The sequence below is a fragment of the Tamandua tetradactyla genome, chromosome 22 (genome assembly GCF_023851605.1).
Source record: "Tamandua tetradactyla isolate mTamTet1 chromosome 22, mTamTet1.pri, whole genome shotgun sequence".
Classification (NCBI taxonomy): Eukaryota; Metazoa; Chordata; class Mammalia; order Pilosa; family Myrmecophagidae; genus Tamandua; species Tamandua tetradactyla.
The window spans coordinates 335,665-356,211 of NC_135348.1; the positions used below are offsets into that span (position 1 = coordinate 335,665).

A 20,547-nucleotide genomic window follows, 5' to 3' on the forward strand; every position below is an offset into this window, starting at 1 on the left:
CTAGCCCCTGGCAACCTGTAACCTTGTTTGATTCTCTATAGAATTTACTTTATTGTTGCCCTTACCCTGGAAGTTAGATACAGAAGCAACAAGACTTAAAGAGCTTCACAATACTGTACTTACTATTAACCAACCTTAACCACAAAGAATAAAATTGGGTAAATATTGGTTGATAAATATACATAGGCTAATTTTTCTCTTCATGTTGATTCTCCATGTTGTTTAGGGATTATCTGCCCTTGTTTCTGTGTGCCAAAAGCATATTTCTCAAAGATGCCCAACTCCAGTATGGTGACTGAATTCTTACTTGCAAGATTTTCTGATGTTTGGGAGTTCAGAGTCCTGCACGCCATGCTATTCCTATTGATGTACTTGGGAACCCTGATGGGCAACTTTCTAATCATCACCGTAATCATCTTTGACAAGAAACTTCACACTCCCATGTATTTCTTCCTTATGAATCTGTCTGTTTTGGACATGTGTTGCATTTCTGTCACTGTACCCAAGGCCTGCGTCATCTTCCTGATTGACAACAGGATGATCTCCATTGTAGGATGTGCAGCTCAGGTCTTCTTTGTGTATTTGTGTGCCTCTACAGAACTGCTATTCCTCACTGTCATGGCCCACGATCGTTATGTGGCCATCTGTCAGCCCCTTCACTACCCTGTGATCATGAATCCTCAAGTCTGTGTCCGGTTGATGCTGGCCTCAGTATCCAGTGGTGCGGTCTTTGCAGGATTACACACTGGCTACACATTCCACCTGTCCTTCTGTCAGTCCAACGTAGTGCACCAGTTCTTCTGTGAAGTCCCCTCTCTATGGATGCTCTCCTGTTCTGACACTTTAAGCAATGAAATTTTAAATGTTATCTCTGTAGTGGTAGTTCCTGGGGGCTGCTTTGCCTTCATCACCATGTCTTATATTCACATATTTTCTACTGTGCTCAAGTTTCCAAACAGTAGAGACCGAAAGAAAGCGTTTTCCACCTGTGTCCCTCATATCCTTGTGGTGACCATCTTTGTCAGCTCAATTGCTACTGTTTACATGCAGCCAACCTCCCATTCTCCCACACTTCAGGGCAAAATTACTTCTGTGTTCTATTCTATAGTCCCTCCTTTTGTGAATCCTATCATCTATAGTCTTAGAAACAAGCAAATAAAAGAATCACTAAAGAGACTTACAAACAAAAAAACTTCATTGAGGAAACTGACAGACATTCGTTTGTGTTACTCTTGTTGATATGTTAAGTTGTAAAATGCTTCAGAATTAACTTTATAGCCTACTTCTAATTTGGAAGGCCCTAACATGAGTTCTAAGATTTACATATTATGTGTCAGCATAGAAACAATTCAAACATATTTTATTTTGAAGTTTCCTGTGCAAAAATTGCATGAAGCATCACTGCTTAGGGTGATTTACTAAAGTCTATATGTTAAGTAGCTTTCTCTCCAATTATTCTCTTTTAAATCTATAATGCCACTGCCTACTCTATTTATGGAATCATAGAACAAAATTATTTATTCATTCATGAGTTTAATATATGCCTAAAATGTAATTAATTATATATTTTATCTTAAGAAAACAGAGGCATCTGAGGAAGCTATGACTGGTAAGAGAAATGAATAATGCCGCATCTTGTTTTTCATAATATGGAGAGAATCAGAATATTATCCTTTTTTTGGAAAAACAATACTCCACTGGGTATTCATCTTATTTTACTGATGCACACATCTGTAGAGGGGAATTTAGTTCACTTCCACATTACAGCATATGCGAATTATGGTACTATGGATAACAGTGTACAAATCCTTGTCTGCTGGAATCCTTGCTTTCCATTCTTTGGGTATCCACTGAGGACCGGGACAGCTGGTTCACATGAAAATTCTATAGTTACCTTTCTGAGATTCCCACCATTTCTAAGTTGGTTTTGACTCATCTTAACACTTGGTTGCTGTAAATATTTGATTACTTTCTTTGCAAGTAGATTTTGTCAATTTTGCTGCTTCTGTGTAGAGAATGGCCCTTGGAGCGCCACTCTTTGCCCTTTGACTGAAATCACCCCTTGATCATACATATACTAGTTGTACTACCAGAAAAAAATAGTAAATGATAAAAATACATTAAAAACAGTGATGAGCCTAACACACACATACAAAGAAATCTAATGAAAATTATACCTGATTTATTCAAGAAAACTAGGAAATATTGCTGAAAAATGCAGAAACCCTGAAGTTATACCTATATATCCAACTCACATAGAGAAACTCCCCACATTATTACAATATCAGTAACTACCAAATAATCTATGTACATAATTGCAACCTGAATAAAATTGCCAGTAGTCTTTTTCATTTGTTGGTATATTCATTTCTGTGCAATATCTGTTATTCAATTACTTCTAAAATGTGCATGGAATTTGATGATCCACAATATATATTAAAATTTTGAAAAACAATAATGTTGGAGAATTTCAAGTCTTCTATAGAGCTAAATTAAGATCATTAGTGTTATGGAAAACTCATAAATAGACAAATGGCACATAATTGAGAGTGCATAAATAGACTGATAATACAGTGCCCTTGACTACAATAAGACTCAGAGAAAATTTAGAGGAAGAATGAATGGTCCATTTGAATTAAATGTCCTACAAAAAATGATATTTATATTTTAAAAATTATGCTGTACTTATACTTCTCAAAATCCATACATATCGATACCAGATTGATGACAGGTAGATCATTTTTTATTACCTATTGTGAAAGGCAATAAAGACAAACAAAACTCCTATAAAAAATATATAGGAAAATTTTCTTCCTGATTTGCATAGGCAAGAATTTCTTAATTATGTTTTTAAAGGCACTAAACATAAAATTAAAACGTGAAATAGACATACTGAAAATTATTAATTTCTGTTCATTAAATTGCTTCATTAATAGAAATAAACATCAAGTAAAATAAGGGCATATAAATCATTATAATAATTAATCTGACAGCATATTTTTATATATGAAAAGCTCCTTGCAAAATTCCAATAATGAAATAAATAAAAGATTTAAAGTGGTATTTCAGGAAAGAAAATATGTGATTGTTTGATGAGCATATGAGTAGATACCAAACATGATTACTTATCTTAAAAATAGAAATTAATATCACTATGATATAGCATTGCACACTCTCTACATTTGCTAAAGTTGTAGGGAAATTGGCTATACATTTTGTCATGGAAGTGGAAAATATAGAATTGTCATATATTCTTGGAAGACATGTAAAAGGGTTTATCACTTTGGAAAGTGATTTGTCAGCATATACTCTGAAAAATATACATGTACTTTTGATCCATGAATTCCTCTTTTAAATACACAGAAAAATGTTATTTATATAACGTTGCTGCCAAAATATGTACAGAAATATTATAGGACATGTATTTTTCCCAATACCCAAATTCTGTTAACAACCAAAATATCCATTATGAGGTGAATGAATAAATAAAATGTAGGCTGTTAATATGATGGAATACTCCTTGATATGGAAAAGAAAATCTACTGATAATGTACATACAACAACCTGATAGAACTTATGAAGAGCAAAAAAGAAAAAAAATGCTACATAATGAAACTCATTGTAAGATTCTATTTTTATGTAGTTTATATAGTCATACTAGTCAATGTAAGAAGTCAAAATAATGGATACTTCTGAAAGAAACAAACCATTAGAAAAATTAAAATATTATTGACATAAGGAGAGAAAAGTCAAAGTCATCAGTCAGATGGTACAGAGACTGCTAATAGAAAGCTTTTAGGCTTGTTGTGTGAAACCAGGAACAAGGCGGCAAGCCTCCAGGAATGTTATGCAGAAACAGAACAAACTGGGGCCAAGTCTCCGAAGTTTCAGGAGTAAGTTTTATTCATCAGTGGCTATAGGGCTCAGTTGAGTAGCCTTTGAAAGTCTGAGCCCCCAAACCAAGGTTGTCACAGGGTTTTAAGGGAAGTGCACGGTTATGTGCCAATGTACAGAAGGAGGGGTGTCTCTACAGAAATTTTTCTTAGCCTGCTTATGTGCAGTGTCAAATGTTCCTGGGGTGAATATCTTGCCTACATGGAGTTTCAACCATTCCCGGGGTGAGGGAGACTTCTCAAAGGGGAAATGGCCTGAGTAAACAAGAACCTGCCTGCCATGAGAGGAAATAGCTTGGGCAAACAGGGGCTGTCTGTTACATTCTCCTCTTAGAAGCTTGCCCATGCCAGTGGGCAATAGCATCACCTATATCTCATTCTCTTCTTGTTGCAGGTGTTGGCATATCCTGATCTGAGCTGGGTGTAGGAAACAAGGTAGCCATGCAGGGTTTAGGCCCCTGCAAAATTGGGGGTGGTGAGGGTTTGTGCCCTACCTCTGTTGGCCCCAAATTTTCTCCTGATGGCCTGTTTGTTACTATACCTGTCTCAGATTGTTCCTTCCCTGAGGAATTATACACATCTTTGATTAATCAGCCATTCTCTGGGGCCAAGCAGGGTGATGTGAGGTGTGCAAGTGAGAGAGGGGTGATGTCCCCTGAGTGGGTCCAAACTGTCTCCTCAACAGCCTATGCCCCCTGGCCTCCATGCCTAGCACATGATTTGGGATTCCCTCACCTGCTGGTGGGGCCCAGGCTCTGGTCACATGTTTTGGGGAACTTATGTTTTTTCTCCAGTGAGAGCCCAGCTCAGAGCTTTGGGCAAGAGACAAACTGCATAGCACCAGCTCCCAGGAGGTCTCCATCTCAGTACAACCAAGAGATCCCACCTTGAACTCATATGTATTGCACTACCAGGAGGATTGCACTGGGAAAGGTGTCAGATTCAGCAGGGGTAAAACCGTATATGTGTTGAAAGTCAGGTGGACTTAGGAACTGCTTCCCTTTCTAGGGGTTAAGGCAAGAGCCTTGCTACCCTAGAGTAGTGAAACAGCACTACTGAACCTGGTGAGGTATAATTATACCATACTGGAGGGCCTTCCCTTACGGTGCATACAGAATACTGGGTTCCATTAAGAAAGCAGGTTTGAGAACTGTCCTAGCATGAATACTGGTTATAGAAAACTGGTAGTTTCCACCTTTTTGCCAACATTAGTGGTCTTGAGATATGTCTGGCATGTGTCATTCCCTTTGGAAGGGCTTATGACTATATCAAGCAGAAACAGAAGAGTGGGGCAGATGGTCTGGCTATGGGAAGTGCCACCACATGAACATACAGTTAGCCTCAGGGAAGGAATGGAGACACACACACTCTGGACATCAAAAAGGAAGGAGGAAGTTACCTGGGTAAGAGGGATCCCACCAAATTAGAGTAAAGTTGATTTTTGGGAAGAATCTCAAGCGACCTATTTCCAGGAGAGTTAATACTGCTAAACAAAAGACTAATGCAAAAAGCAAGAAAAGACAGTTAGTCCACACGCGCCAATTCCTCAATCTTTGGTTGTGCATAGATAAGTCAACTTCCAGGGTGACTGAAGCAAGGCTTGGAGGTTTCTTGAGGCTTCAGCCATGTGTTGACTAGTTGCTTCCAGTGAGCTAGAGCAGGACAACGACTGTCTTTCAGGCCTGCATTAGTTAGGGTTCTCTACAGAAACAGAATCAGCAGGAAATATCAATAAATATAAAATTTAGAAAAGTGTCTCATGTAACCGTGGGAATGTACAGTCCAAAATCCATAGGGTGGGGTGTGAAGCTGATGACTCTGATGTAGAGTCTGGATGAACTCCACAGGAGAGGCTTGTGGCTGAAGCAAGCTTGCCTCTTATGAATCCTCCTTGAAAGGCTTCCAGTGATCAGATTAAGCATCACTCATTGCGGAAGACCCTCTCCTTGGCTGATTACAAATGGAATCAGGTGTGGATGCAGCCAACGTGATCCTGATTTAATTCTATGAAACATTCTCAAAACAACAAATAGGCCAAAACTTGCCCAATCAGGCAAACAGGTACCACTACCTGTCCAAGTTGATGCATGAACCTAACCATGACAGTTCAACCCTTGTCAACTTGACAGCTATATGCATCACCTTAAACCATACCTAAACTCTAAATAAAAGACACATTTTTCTCTTTCACCTAACAATACTCTACTGTCCTGCATATAACCATAAACACATTAAATCTCCCCAGAATAGGTGCAAATCCTTGGGTAATATTCATTCTTAAACTTGATATCTTACAACTTAAATAGTATAACATGAACAAAACAGCACTACAGTCCTTGTTTCTGTAACTGATCACGTGGTCATAGTTCACATTTATCACTACCTTCTTCCACTGCCCTTTCCATGTTCCCTTTCCCTTCAGCAAGCACTTCAGCTGGTCATGGGTCTTTGTCTGGTGGTGTGACCCATACCTTCATTCCTGATGTTTCAGAGTCATTGGTAGTTCTGCATGAATTGGGTTGTTGCAGTTTTCCATTGATTGTATCCATCGGGCATGGTAGTACGAAAAGATGCCAAGGAAATCTCCTGTATTCCAGGAAGACTCTTCTTTACATCCATTGTGTAGTTGCAGCCCTATTTCTCCCTGGTAGTTGGGGTCAATCATCCCAGCCAGTAATGCAATCCCCTTCTTGGCTTGTTGATCCAGTGGTATGAGAAGCCCAAAGTGACCAGGTGGCAGTCTTAGATTCCAGTTCAATGGAATCATTGTTGTTTCTCCTTGTGGAAGCACTCCCCCTTTTGGAACTAAAACCTGTAGACCAGGAGAGCTCAAGGTCACAGGGACAAGAAGCAAAAATTTTTCTAGTGAATCACTAGAGGTAATAATGAGTAGTGCCTCTCCCATTTCCACCCCTTGGTTCCTGGACCCATGGATCCTGGCTATGGGAAAAACAGCCCCACACAGTAGATGCGGATTCAGAATAAGACAGCTTTCTGGAGAACATTACCCCAGCCCTTCAAGGTATTGCCACCTGCTTGGCACCATAATTGAGCTTTCAACAGGCCATTCCACCATTCTGTCAATCCAGCTGCTTCTGGATGATGGGGAACAAGGGAAGACCAGAGAATTCCATTAACATGTGCCCATTCCCTCACTTCATTTTCTGTGATGTGTATTCCTTGATCAGAATCAATGCTTCATGGAATAACATGATGATGGATAAGGCATCCTGTAAGTCCACAGATGGTAGTATTGGTAGAAGCATTGCATGCAGGGAAAGCAAACCCATATCCAGAGTATGTGTCTATTCCAGTTAGAACAGATTGATACCCCTTCCATGGTGGGAGTTGTCCAAAATAATCAGCCTGCTACCATGGAGCTTGCTGGTCACCTTGGGGAATGGTGCCATATAGGGGGCTGAGTGTGGGTCCCTGCTGCTGGTAAATTGGGCACTCAGCAGTGGCTGTAGCCAGGTCAGCTATGGTGAGTGGAAGTCCATGTTGCTGAGCCCATGCATAACATCCATTCCTACCACCATGACCACTTTATTCATGAGCCCATTGAATAATGACAGGAGTTGCTGAGAAAAGAGGCTGATTGGTCTTCACAGAATGGGTCATCTTATCCACTTGACTATTAAAGCCTACCTCTGCTGAAGTTACCCTCTGGTACACATTCACATGGGACACAAATATCCTCATGTTTTTAGCTCACTCAGAAAAGGTCTGTTCACATATCTCTTCCCCAGACCACTTTGTTATCAATTTTCCAATTATGGTATTTCCAATTCCCTGACCATCCAGCCAAATAATTAACAACAGCCCATGAGTCAGTATACAAATGCACCTCTGGCCAGTTCTCCTCCTAAGCAAAATGAACAACCATGTGTCCTGCTTGAAGTTCTGCCCACTGGGAGGACTTCCTCCCAGCATTGTCCTTCAAGGATACCCCAGAAAGGCGTTGGAGTGTGGCAGCTGTCCACTTTCAGGTGTCACCTGAACCAAACCATCTGTAAACCAGATGTACCAGATGGTATTTGGTACCAAACCAAATACCATCTGGTATTTGGTATATTTACAGATGGTATTGTACCAAACCATCTGTAAACCAGTCCCGAGTTTTTCCTTCCTCAGTCAATTCACTGTAAGGAACTCCCCAAGAGTACATAGCTCTGGTCTGGGAAAGAGAAGGTAAAGTGGCAGGAGTGGAACCTATGGGCATTTGGGCCACTTCCTCATGTAACTTACTTCTGCTTTCAGGACCTGCTCTGGACCTATCTTGTATATAGTATCTCCATTTTATGATAGAGTGCTGTGGCACACACCCAGCTTGGTGGGTCAGACAACACTCAGCTCATGATAGACAAATCAGTTCTCATGGTAACTTGGTAGCCCATGGTTCAGTATTCAGTCTCTTCTAAGGCCAGTAGCAGGCCAAAAGCTGTTTCTCAAAAGGGGAGTAATTATCTGCAACAAATGGTAAGGCTTTGTTCCAAAATCCTAAGGGTCTGCATTGTGATTTTCCTATAAGGGCCTCCCAAAGGCTCCATACAGTATCTCTCTTTGACACTGACACTTCCAGCTAGATTGGGTCTGCTGGATCATATGGTCCAAATGCCAGAGCAGCTTGTACAGCAGCCTGGACCTTTTGAAGAGCCTCCCCTTGTTCAGATACCTGCTCAAAATTAGCAGCTTTTCTGCTCACTCAACAAATGGGCCAGAGTAACACACCTAAATAAGGAATATGTTGTTGCCAAAATCCAAACAGATCAACTAGGCATTGTGCCTCTTTTTCGGTTGTAAGCAGGGCCAGATGCAGCAACTTTCCCTTCATCTCAGAAGGGATATGTCAACATGCCCACACCACCAGACACCTAGACATTTTACTGAGGTAGATGGCTACTATATTTTTGTTGGATTTATCTCCCATCCTCTGACACACAAATGTCTTATCAGTAAGTCTAGAATAGTTGTTACTTCTTGCTCACTAAGGCCAATCAACATGATATCATCAGTAAAATGGATCAGTGTGATGTCATGTAGGAGGATGAAATGATCAAGTTCCCTGTAGACAAGATTAGGACATAGGGCTGGAGAGATTATATACCCCTGAGGTATGACAGTGAAAGTATATTGCTGACCTTTCCAGCTAAAAGCAACAGCTGCATGCCCTGTACAAGGGATGTACTGATTTGCTTAAGCAATGATACCACATCTGTAACAGCAGCTGCAATTGGAGTTACTACCTGGTTGAGCTTAAAATAATCCATTGTCATCTTCCAAGACTTCTGTTTTCTGTACAGGTCATGTGCTGGTTTGAATCTATGGTGGACCCCAGAAAAGCCATGTCCTTTGATCCTCATTCAATATTGCTGGGTGGGAGCATTTTGATTGTTCCCATGGAGATGTGACCCACTCAACTGTGGGTGGTAACTTCTGATTAGATGATTTCCATGGAGGTGTGTCTCCACCCATTGAAGGTGAAGTTGTTTAGTAGAATCCTTTAAAAGAGGAAACATTTTGGAGAGAGTGCATTTTTGGTAGAGCCACAAAAAAGCCAGCAGATGCCGCCATGTTCACCATGTGCTCTTCCAGCTGAGAGAGAAACATTGAATATCATTGGCTTCTTTAACCAAGGTATCTTTCCCTGGATGCCTCAAATTGAAAATTTCTATAGACGTGTTTTAATTGGGACATTTTCTCAGCCTTATAACTGTAAACTTGTAACTTATTAAATTCCTCCCTTTAAAAGTCATTCTGTTTCTGCAATATTCTGAATGTATATTGCATTCCCTCAGCTGGCAAACTAGAACAGGCCAAATGGGAGAGTTGAACAAGGATGTGCCAGGAATCACCACCCATGCATCCTTCAAGTCCTTAAGAGTGGCAGTAATCTGTGCAATCCCTCCAGGAATCTGGTATTGCTTCTGATTTACTATTTTGATAGGTAAGAGCAGTTCTAGTGGCTTCCACTTGGCCTTTCCTATAATAATAGCCCTCACGCCATGAGTTAGAGAGCCAATGTGGGAATTCTGCCAGTTCCTCAGAATGTCTATTCCAATTATGCATTCTGGAACTTGGAAAATAACTACCAAATGGGATGCACTGTGAGATGGACCTGAGCTAAAACTCCATCACTCACCTGACCTCTATAAGAGTGGGCTCTGACTGGTGGACCAGAGTGGTTTTTTTGGGTCCCCTGGAATTAATGTCATTTCTGAACCACTGTCTAGTATTCCCCAAAATATTTGATCATTTCTTTTTCCCCAATGCACAGTTATCCTGGTAAAAGGCCATTGGTCTCCTTGGGGAAGGCTTGGAGGAAGATTTTGCAGTATTAATTGTGGCAGTGTAACAGGGTTCTCCCCCAAAGGGACCTGGCCTCCCTCTTATTCATGAGGTTCTGGATCTGTAAACTGCCTCAAGTCTGGAAATTGATTAAAGGGCCATGACTCAGCTTTTGTAATTCAAATTAGACTTCTGATCATCTGACCTAGAAAACTTTTGCTTATACAGCTCAAACAAGAATTTCGTAGACTGCCCATCTTGGTACTTCTAGGTAACCCATAATTTACTAGCCAATGCCACAAGTCTTTGTGAGTCATATTACCTGAATCCTGCTTTGAGTCTGCTGTCTGTTTTGCCAGCTACATTCACCTTGCCTTTGTCAATTAAGTGCTGCCACCTTGCTTCTGCCAATCTGGGATTCCATCACCCCCAATGTGTTTAAGGATTACAGCTCAGTGACAGCAGTTCCTACAGTAATATCTGATCTACAGAGAAGAGCAACTACAGAGCTCTTCAGGAATGATGGTGCTAATCTCACAAATTTATTTCCCACAGTTCTGATAAAAGGTGCATCCTCTGGACATTCCTGGACTTTAAGAGCAAGCTTTGCATGATAAATCTATTCTAACATTCCAATATCTCTAAGCCTCTGGATCCCCTCATCTACATTATACCAGGGCAGCTCTGGTATTTCAACCTCAGGTAATGTCAGGCACCTTTTGACCCATGTTTTAATCAGCCTTCCAAACAAACTGTTAATACCTTTTCTAAACTCTCAACCTATAACATTGAATGCAGAATCTTTGCTTAGTGGGCCCATATCAATAAATTCAGCCTCATCCAGCTTTATATTCCTCCCACCATTATCCCACACTCTTAAAATCAATTGCCACACATACTCCCCTGATTTCTATCTATATAAATTGGAAAACTGATGCAGTTCTTTTGGAGTATAATGTACCTCCTCATGGGTGATGATTTGTACCTCACATTTAGGGGTCTATTGGGACTTTAGTTTAGTTATAGGTCTGAAAGAAATGAGGGGTGGTGGGGGTAGATAAGGAAAGGAATTAGAAGTATCTTCCAAGCCATTTGCTTCAGGACATTCATTTGCAGCTTCATCTGGTGAAACAGGATTAATCACTTTAGGGATAATCCCTTCAGGTGTCGGTTGGGTGGTCAACTTCTCAGGTCAGGCTGGAGGTGGGGCAGTTGTGCCCTCAGGCAGACTGTTACAGGTTTATCTAGAGAAGACCCAGCATGACCTAGGGTTTCAACTTCTCCAAAGCCATCAGTATCGATCCATATGTTGCCATCCCATTTTTTCTGGGTCCCACTCCTTTCCAATCAATGCCCTAACTTTAATGGCAGACACCATGCAAAATTGAGATTTCACTTTATGTTGTAAAGTTGCTACTCTAACAATAAGATTCTGAGTCTGAATTTTGGAGATCGCAAGTCATCAGCTACAGGAAATAAGGTTTCCTTCAGGGCACTCATAGAAGTGTTTACATCTCTCAGATGTTGCATAAGCTTCTCTTTTGAAGCCTTAGTCCCATCCCTTTCACTCATTAGTGTATACAGCATATTTAACAACAACCAGTGAACATCTATATACCTCCTATTTCCACAAAATTCTGTAAAGGTGTCAAAAACATTATCCCTCAGAGCCTGGCTTCATACAAGTGAAGAATTAGAAGAATTGAAGGATGACATTTTGTCTATCTCTTTTGCCAACTCACTGCATGGATTGGCAGTATTATCTGGTTACAGGAATCAGAGTCCTTAGTGCCTTCAAGTACAGTCAGAGTAGAAAGCCAATTATGGTTTATAAAAACAATCTATTTTTGGGATTCTACTTCTCAAGAACCACTCCTGGTTCCAAGACTATTAGCATTCTCTAGAGAAACAGAATCAGCAGGAAATATCCATAAATATAAAATTTAGAAAAGTGTTTCACATGACCATGGGAACATAGAGTCCAAAAATCTGTACGGCAGGCTGTGAAGCTGATGACTCTGATGGAGGGTCTGGATGAACTCCACAGGAAAGGCTCACAGCCAAAGCAGGAAGAAAGACGGTCTCTTCTGAATCCTCCTTAAAAGGCTTCCCGTGATTAGATTAAACATCACTCATTGCAGAAGACACTCCCTTTGGCTGATTACAAATGGAATCAGCTGTGGATGCAGCTGAAGTGATCTTGATTTAATTCTATGAAATGTCCTCATAGTAACAGGCAGGCCAGCAGCAACCAGACAAACAGGTACCACCACCTGGCCAAGTTGGCACATGAACCTGACCATGACAAGTCTTCAATGGGGGGCTGGTCAGCTGATCTTGGCTGTGATGGATAAGGGCATAGTGGCTTCTGGAGAATGATGCATGTCAGGTGTTACGGATTGGGGGTGCACTCTCAGGGTTCATGTGCAGTGGCCCTCTTGACCCAAGAGTGGTAAATCCACAGGATGATTTCCACAACTCTGACAGCTATTGGGGTTACTAAAACAGCATGATAAGAACCTCTCCATTGAGATTGGAGAGAGCCTTTTGATTGTTTTCAGTCTTTTACCCACACCAAGTCCCCTGGCTCAAACTCATATAAGGAAGGATAAATGCTAAAGGGTTCGGGTATTGTTTCCAACAACTTTCCTTTTAGTTCACCTGAACTTTTCTTAATTTTGACCATTTAATTTCCTTTTTCACAAACCTTCAGCAACTTACAATATCTGTTTAGGCTTTGCCTTACATTTCCCTCATCCTGTAGCAACCATTTATTTTATCTTAGGACAAAACTATTCTTTTTTTCCTTTTAGTAAAAACACATCCTTTATATCTTTCACATGTAAGTTATTACTTCAAGCAAACTTTTCACCACATACAATTACTATCAAAGTCAAATTTGTCAGAATAATGTTAAATGCTTAAAATGCTTTAGTCAGTGCATATTTGAAACATCAATATACAATTTTTAATAAGAATTAATGGCACATATCAAGACTATTTTTCAAAGTCAACAGTTTTTTTTTTTACTTAGAAGTAAAGAAAAACTGTCAGGATAAAACTTGCAAGCAAGGAGATTCTCAATATTAAATAGCTTCCCCAATTCAAAAATATGAAACTTAAAACCAAAGAGAGCCACAAATTTGGAGTCAAAGATGATGATGTTTGGACTAATCCCTTTGTCTGGAAGAAAGGGACTAAATGAGGGTACAAAGGTACCAAGGGTGCTGGATGCAGGTCTTCTGCCTTGCCAGGAGTAGGAGCACTATTCACTTTATGATTATAACTCGGTTTACATTTTTCTTCATATATTCTCTTTATTTCATTATTTTACAAAACATTAATACTTTTTCAGTTTACCCCAGCTTCCCACAGAACTTGGAACATGTCTCTGCAGGAAATCCTGTTACTGTTATTGAGAAACCATCTCCCATTATATCTTTTGGTCTTTTCTTCCCCTGTATTCCAGTCACCCATGTCTCCCAGCTCTGCCATTTTATTTAAGATATTGTTAAGAGGATTGCCTGTTTCTCCTAATAATACAGTCATTATCAAGTGTTTATATGCTGAAGGTGCTTCCTTAATGATAGCATTTCTTTGTGAATCATTGACAGGGAGGAGGTGATATGTGTTGGCTTCTCCCCATACAATTGTTGACTTCATACATCCTTTGTAAATTTCTGCATAGCATCTCGCAAAGTGTACCAGGGTCGATTATTTCATGGCCACATAGTGTCAGTAGGGACTTGCTCAATACACCCTTGTGCAGCTAATGCCAGCAAGTTAGAAGTTTCTTCAGTCTGCTGATTAAACTCCTGAAAAGCAGTCTCTATAAAGGGATTGGTGCTATTCCTACAAGTTTTACGCTATCAGCATAGTCCAGCACCACTCCTCCAGCCCCTGCATCAGCAATTTTGACCATCCACGTAATGGTGCACCAGTTTTCTGAGTAAAGTATCTAAGAATGTCAGGGTTTTTTTTTGCTCTTTTATAGTGGTTTAGAAAGTAATCTGATTGCCATATTTCTCTTTTTTTGCCTTTGTGATGGGTGAGCTCCTATTTGTGGAGGATATTTACTCTTTTCTTTCTGACAAACTTTCTCATCTAAAATATTCTCATCTTTTTCATCATCTGCCTCAATCCACACATCACCATCCCACTTATTAAGGTCCCACTTAGCAGTGGCAGTGGCTAGTACCATATGTACTTTCCCTTTCTTCACTTTACCTCATCCCTTTTTAAATTTATATCCCAATTTTATATTGAGCCACAGGAACTGCTACCCTCTCAGCTACTGACAATTAAAAATTTTATTTTCCAAAACAAAAATTTTGATTCTCCTGCATGGACAGTTTTTCCTGTAATTCTGACATTTCCTTTTCATAATTCATTTTTTCAGAGATTGCTCAATCTCTCTCTTCACACATTTTTCTATATTGTGTTAACAAAGCCCATCCTCTTCTACACACTCCAATTATTTCTTTCCCTTTTTGCTAATGGAATGTTTTCTAGACACAGAGCAATCTGAATCGGCTCTCCCTGATGAATTCAATTTCCCCAATCTTCACAGGGTACTGTGCATTTTCCCCATTCCTTTGTAAGTGAGGAGTAAGGTAAATCATCACATCCTGGGATTTCTTGGTTCTTTACTTTGAGCTTAGAGAATTTTTTTTAAATATGACAATATCTCCTAGTCTGTGCCCAAAGCTTATGGCCCACTATTACTATAACTCAAGTAAATCTTTAAGAGGAATTACTGACTTAAAAATTCCCAAATGCCCTATAGCATTGGAAAGTACAAACTGGGAGGCAAAATGTTCAAATACAAAACAATTTGCATACAAAAAGGAACAAACTCTGACAACTTCAAATTTATCAAAAATGGCCCCAATAAATCATTAAGATATTCAGAAGAACACATCCAGAGGCAAGATTCCAACTCTCATTAGTAAAAAATCCACAGCAATCTTGGAGACAGGATTCAGAGTCTCGTTAGTTAAGAACCACAGCAGAGCAGAAGATTCTGATGAGGTGCTCCCCATCTCTCATAAGATTTTTCTGCCCTTTCTTCTTCTTTTTCTTTTCTCTGACTGCTTGCATACAGTTTTTTAAATTATATTTTCACACAGTAATGGCAAAATTCAAATTAGCTATGTGACTGGGCCTAGTTGGGTCCTCTGGGAACTGGCTAGGGACTGAGAGGCTCTTCCTGGGACCTATATATTTTTATCAAAATGCACCCCATCCCGGAAGGATAGCCAGTCCTCCCAGCTAGAATGCACATTTCAACTTTTTCTTAACAAGATCACCCAATGGCAATATCAGTTTTACAGAACAGACTACAAACTTTTCTTTTACTTATTAGGTTAAAATTTCTTTAAGGCAGAAATGATTCCTTATTAACCTTCATTTTCTTTTTAATGTTTAAGGAATAACTGGCATATAGTAGGTTCACAGTTTTCCAAATGCATACATGAATGAAATGATGCATATGTACAATGCTTCACACATTTTGCTATAAATTAAAGAATGTTTGTATTACAGGGTAGTCTTAATACTTCCTTGGTAGACTATGCAATTGTTATTGTGTGTAGCAAAATATTGTATCAACACTGTTACAGGTCTGTTTGCTTAGTGAAATAAATTTTAAAATCCCTACACAGATCTTCTCCTCTTACTCTGATATGTGAAATTTTCAATTTATAAGACAGAGTAATGATAAGCCATAATACAGGAGAATTTCTTTTCACCATCCCCCAAAATGGTTCACTCTAATTCACACAGTTTCCTAAGTCAGCCAGGGTTCAGTTTGACTCCCCAGTCATCAGTAAAAGCTTTCTTAAAGTTGGACATCATGCACCACAATGGTGTCTTACTGACTTCCCCTCCCATATTGGTGGCACCAATGATTAGGGAGAGGGCTTACAGGCAAACAACAAAGTGTTTTGAAAAAACAGTTGCTTCATTCATTCAGGCCTTGGCCTTAACAGACTTTCAGGAACCACAGGGTCCAAACTCAGTTGTGGCCTGGTGCTTGGCTCTTATGGCCCAGTACTTTCTCTCGCTCATTTGATCACACACACACACTCCAACACCCCTCCTGCACTGCCCTTCCTAGAACCAAACCTGAAGACTTCCAGTTCCCCTGGTCGTCCTGGTAGGCATCAGCCTAACTGCCTCAGTTGCAGCCTCAGCTGCAGCAGGAGGGGCACTGGGACATGGTATTTTAACCTCTCAAAACTTTGAGACTTGACTACATGTAGCCCTGGAATTGACATCAGAATCCCTTTCCTCTCTACAACGAAAACTCGCCTCACTAACCCAGGTAACTCTTCAAAATTGGTGGGCCTTAGACCTGCTAACAGTCAAAAAAGGAGGAACTTGTATATTCCTCCAATAGGAAAGCTGCTATTATGTCAACGAGTCGGGTCTGGTGGAACAAAATATTCACACCTTGAACAAACTAAGAGATGATCTCTACCACAGAAAACAAGGAACCAATGCTGCCTTAGACTGGTTTTCTTCCTCCCTGGCAACATGGCTCCTCTTGTTACTAGGACCAGTTATCCTACTCTGTCTCATTTTTCTCCTAGCTCCCTGTCTCCTCAACTTCCTTCAGGGACACATGAAGGAACTATCCCGGATAGCAGCCAACCAAATGCTCCTGCTTCATTATCACCACCTGCCCTCCTCACCAGATTCTTATAGCTAACCTCCCTCCCTCCCCTGACCATGACAACCCCAGCCTATCCCCCACATTGCCCCATTACAGCAGGAAGTAGCCAGAAGAACCTCGATGCCCTATTATCACAAAAAGGCTGGAATGTTAGGTCAGGGGAGTGGGGATGGGCACTGCAACTGGAGCTGTGGAGGCTGTGTCATCCCTCCCAACATGGCTTCTGGAACTGCCCCTTCCAGACACCTGACTCCCGGAACTGATAAACCGCCCCTTCCGGACACCTGACTTCTGGAGAACCTCCCCTTCCAGATGTCACCTGACTCCCTTGCTTAAAAAACTAACCACGGGGCAGGCCACGGTGGCTCAGCAAGCAAGAATGCTTGCTTGCCATGCCAGAGGACCCAGGTTTGATTCCCAGTGCCTGCCCATATAAAAAAAAAAAAAACCAACCACGCCATCACCCAAGCGCTGACTCACCTCCCTCCATCTTGAGTTTGGTGAGCTCAGCCTGGGAGCACAGAAATAAACGCCTGCTTTAAATTTCCTGGTCTACCATCCTTCTTTCTCACCCTTTCACCTCCTAAACTTTTCAGTAAGGTTATTGACCTATGTATTTGTCCTTAATTTTGTTTTGTCCTCTTCCCCTCCATGAGTCACACTACTTCTCTCCTGCACTACTCACTGTTTTTTTCTTTTTCTGAAAGACATGTTAAATTAAATTGAAATAAACAATATAGATATGGAAGTGTATCCCACTAGGAGTACATCATCTTTTATATTCATTAGATTAAAAATCTCACATTTAACAGTGTGGATAACTAAAAATGGAAGTGCTAAGTGAATGAATGAAAGTACCTGCAAAGCCAGGTGGTACAAGTTATTTGATAATCATTATGAAAATGTAACCTATGTAGAAGCAAATCTTTACACAAATTTGACCTTCAGCATGAAAGTGACTTCAATAGATTAGAGCTACCTATATTTATAGAGGTAGCCATTTAAACCACCTTGGTCATACATTACAATAATCTGTTGGCATAAACTGTCAGCAACAACAAAGACAAAAGCTATTTGTGCTGGTTGGAAAGGAAGTATGCCCCCTAAGAAAAGCCATGTTTTAATATAAATCCCATTTCATAAAGGTAGAATAATCTCTATTCAATACTGTATGTTTGAAACTGTAATGAGATCATTCCCCTGGATGATGTGATTTAGTCAAGAGTGGTTGTTAAACTGGATTAAGGGATGACATGTCTCCACCCATTTGGGTGAGTCTTGATTGGTTTATTGGAGTCTTATAAAAGAGGAAATATTTTGGAGAATGAGAGATTCAGAGAGAGCAACACTATGAAGCAGAGTCCACCAGCCAGTGACCTTTGGCGATGAAGAAGGAAAACGCCTCCTGGGGACCTTCACAAAACCAGAAGCCAGGAGAGGAAGGTAGCAGATGATGCCCTGCTTGCCATGTGGCCTTCCATCTGAGAGAGAAACCATGACTGTGTTCATCATGTGCCTTCTCAGATGAGAGAGAAACCCTGAATTTCATCAGCCTTCTTGAACCAAGGTATCTTTTCCCTGGATGCCTTTGATTGGACATTTCTATAGAGTTGTTTTAATTGGGACATTTTCTCAACCTTAGAATGGTAAACTAGCAACTTGTTAAACTTCCCCTTTTTAAAAGCCATTCTATTTCTGGTATATTGCATTCTGGCAGCTAGCAAATTAGAACACTACTTAATGAATCATTTTTGAAGGTCCTGCACTAATGACCACCAGAGAGGAACATAGAGCCAATTTTTAGTCTTATGTAACTAAGAAATCAGGATTAAAGAAGATTTTGATTACCGAATCATTATACAGATGTTCCTTTTGCTTTTTGGGATACTGGAGTAGACAGAGAGAATACCAGAAAGCCCTAAACTATAATAAAGCTGCCTGGATATCTGAAAGGATTGTAAAAGCCCTTATCTCTTAGCTGGTGCCTTTGTGACTAAGAACTGTTACACCCTTTATCTGGTCATTTTCTTGTAGGCCTTAATGCTAATGAAGATGGTCAGTAACTAGCCTCAGCCCCTTATATCTGCTAGCCTTTGCTATTGAAAGATAGTTCTGCCTCCCTGCTTTTCAACTTATGTTAATTTATGTAAATGATATTTACTTTTCTGCTCACTAGGCTCAGCTATTGAAAACTAGCTCTGCCTCCCTTCCCTTAACAATGTTTACTTTTCTGCTTTGAATTTACTATCTGAAATTACTTCATCTCCCCTTGCAAAATCCTTAAAAACTTTGAACCCCCAAAACTCAGGGAGACAAACTTTGGGCCATTAGGCTGTCTACTCTCCTACTACATGTGTAGTAATAAACTCCTTCTCTTTGGAACCATGGTGTCTTAGGAGTTGATTATTGAGCACATCCAGCACAAGAAACCAAAGTGTTTGTCCAGTTACACTTGCAAGCAGGAAGTCACACCCATGCTGCCTTCTGACACTTAACAGAGGATCATGTTATAAGTAGTTACATTTGTCTCAAAGAAAATGAAACAAGGAAAAAAGAATAGGAATCATAGTGGCATGATCAAAGTTCCATTTTCAGTAAGAAGTTGAGGGTTCATGGATAATAAGAACCGGTAATGTACATATCATCATTTCAATCATCAAAGAAAATAGACAAATTCAGAAGAATATGTGCTGTGATTCAAGGTTAATTAAGGGTTTCATGTAGGGGCTGATCTTCTTCAAGGGGGTGAATAAACACGTTAAATCTTGTGAAATTATAGTGGCATTATGAAAAGAATATTCACGAGATATTGGGTGTAACTCAATATCCATTAATTACTCATCTCTTACCAACAATGCTAAGGATTTCCCAAGAGAAAGAAATTATGTCTTCCTGTCTTATCATTTACAGAAAGGATTTATGTTCAGGATTTATCAGAAAATGTAATATTTTATGCAACACAGAAGATATCACATTTCATATTACTCTATTTCTTAATGTTATTAAAACAAATAATCATTCCTAGAATTCATGTATATTTCTCATAAGTTACAAGGAAAGATCCTAGTACTCATCATTCCTATTTTCTAGAATCCTGAAATTGATTGAGGTGAAAGTAATAATTGCCTCAATCAATCAATCAATCCATTGCTTTTGTCAGGTAGGGTCATAATCCCCTCCAAAATCAAATATATGCCTATAATAATAACCTGAGTTTAGTTAGAAATTTCATATAATAAAAGTGAAACAAATGGCTCACAGAAGTACAACCACCCTTTGGTAGATGGCACCAAAGGAACATGTTTTAAGATTTTTGTAATATTTTCAGAGATCTTCATTTTCATGTTTTAATAATATGAAATCAATGCAGTGGCTGTTATTGGAGCTATCCATGACATAATCAAGTGCAATCAATTTTAAGTAATAAGAGATCTTTTGCAAAAAAAGAATATTTAAAATTAAATATTACCAGAAGTCAGAAAGTGTTGCATTTCATCATGTCTGATTAAGGACAATGTATATAATAATTGCAATGTGAGAAACATCTTACTAATATGCCAGAATTAATATGGCAACTGATTGTCATCTTTTGAAGACACAATGGGGAAACAAGTTTAATGTTTGCATATATTAGGAAAAGACAAGCATACGCTGGTAGAAAATTAGATGACAGCAGAATAATGAAGAAGA

At 39.7% G+C, this 20,547-nt stretch overlaps 1 protein-coding gene across 1 annotated transcript; it reads left to right on the top strand.

The window, feature by feature from the left end:
* The first annotated feature begins 273 nt into the window (after positions 1–273).
* LOC143665949 (olfactory receptor 14C36-like) lies at positions 274–1,239 on the top strand. The gene has a single exon (XM_077139551.1). It carries the CDS (start codon positions 274–276, stop codon positions 1,237–1,239), a length of 966 nt encoding a protein of 321 aa, XP_076995666.1.
* Positions 1,240–20,547: the final 19,308 nt, after the last annotated feature.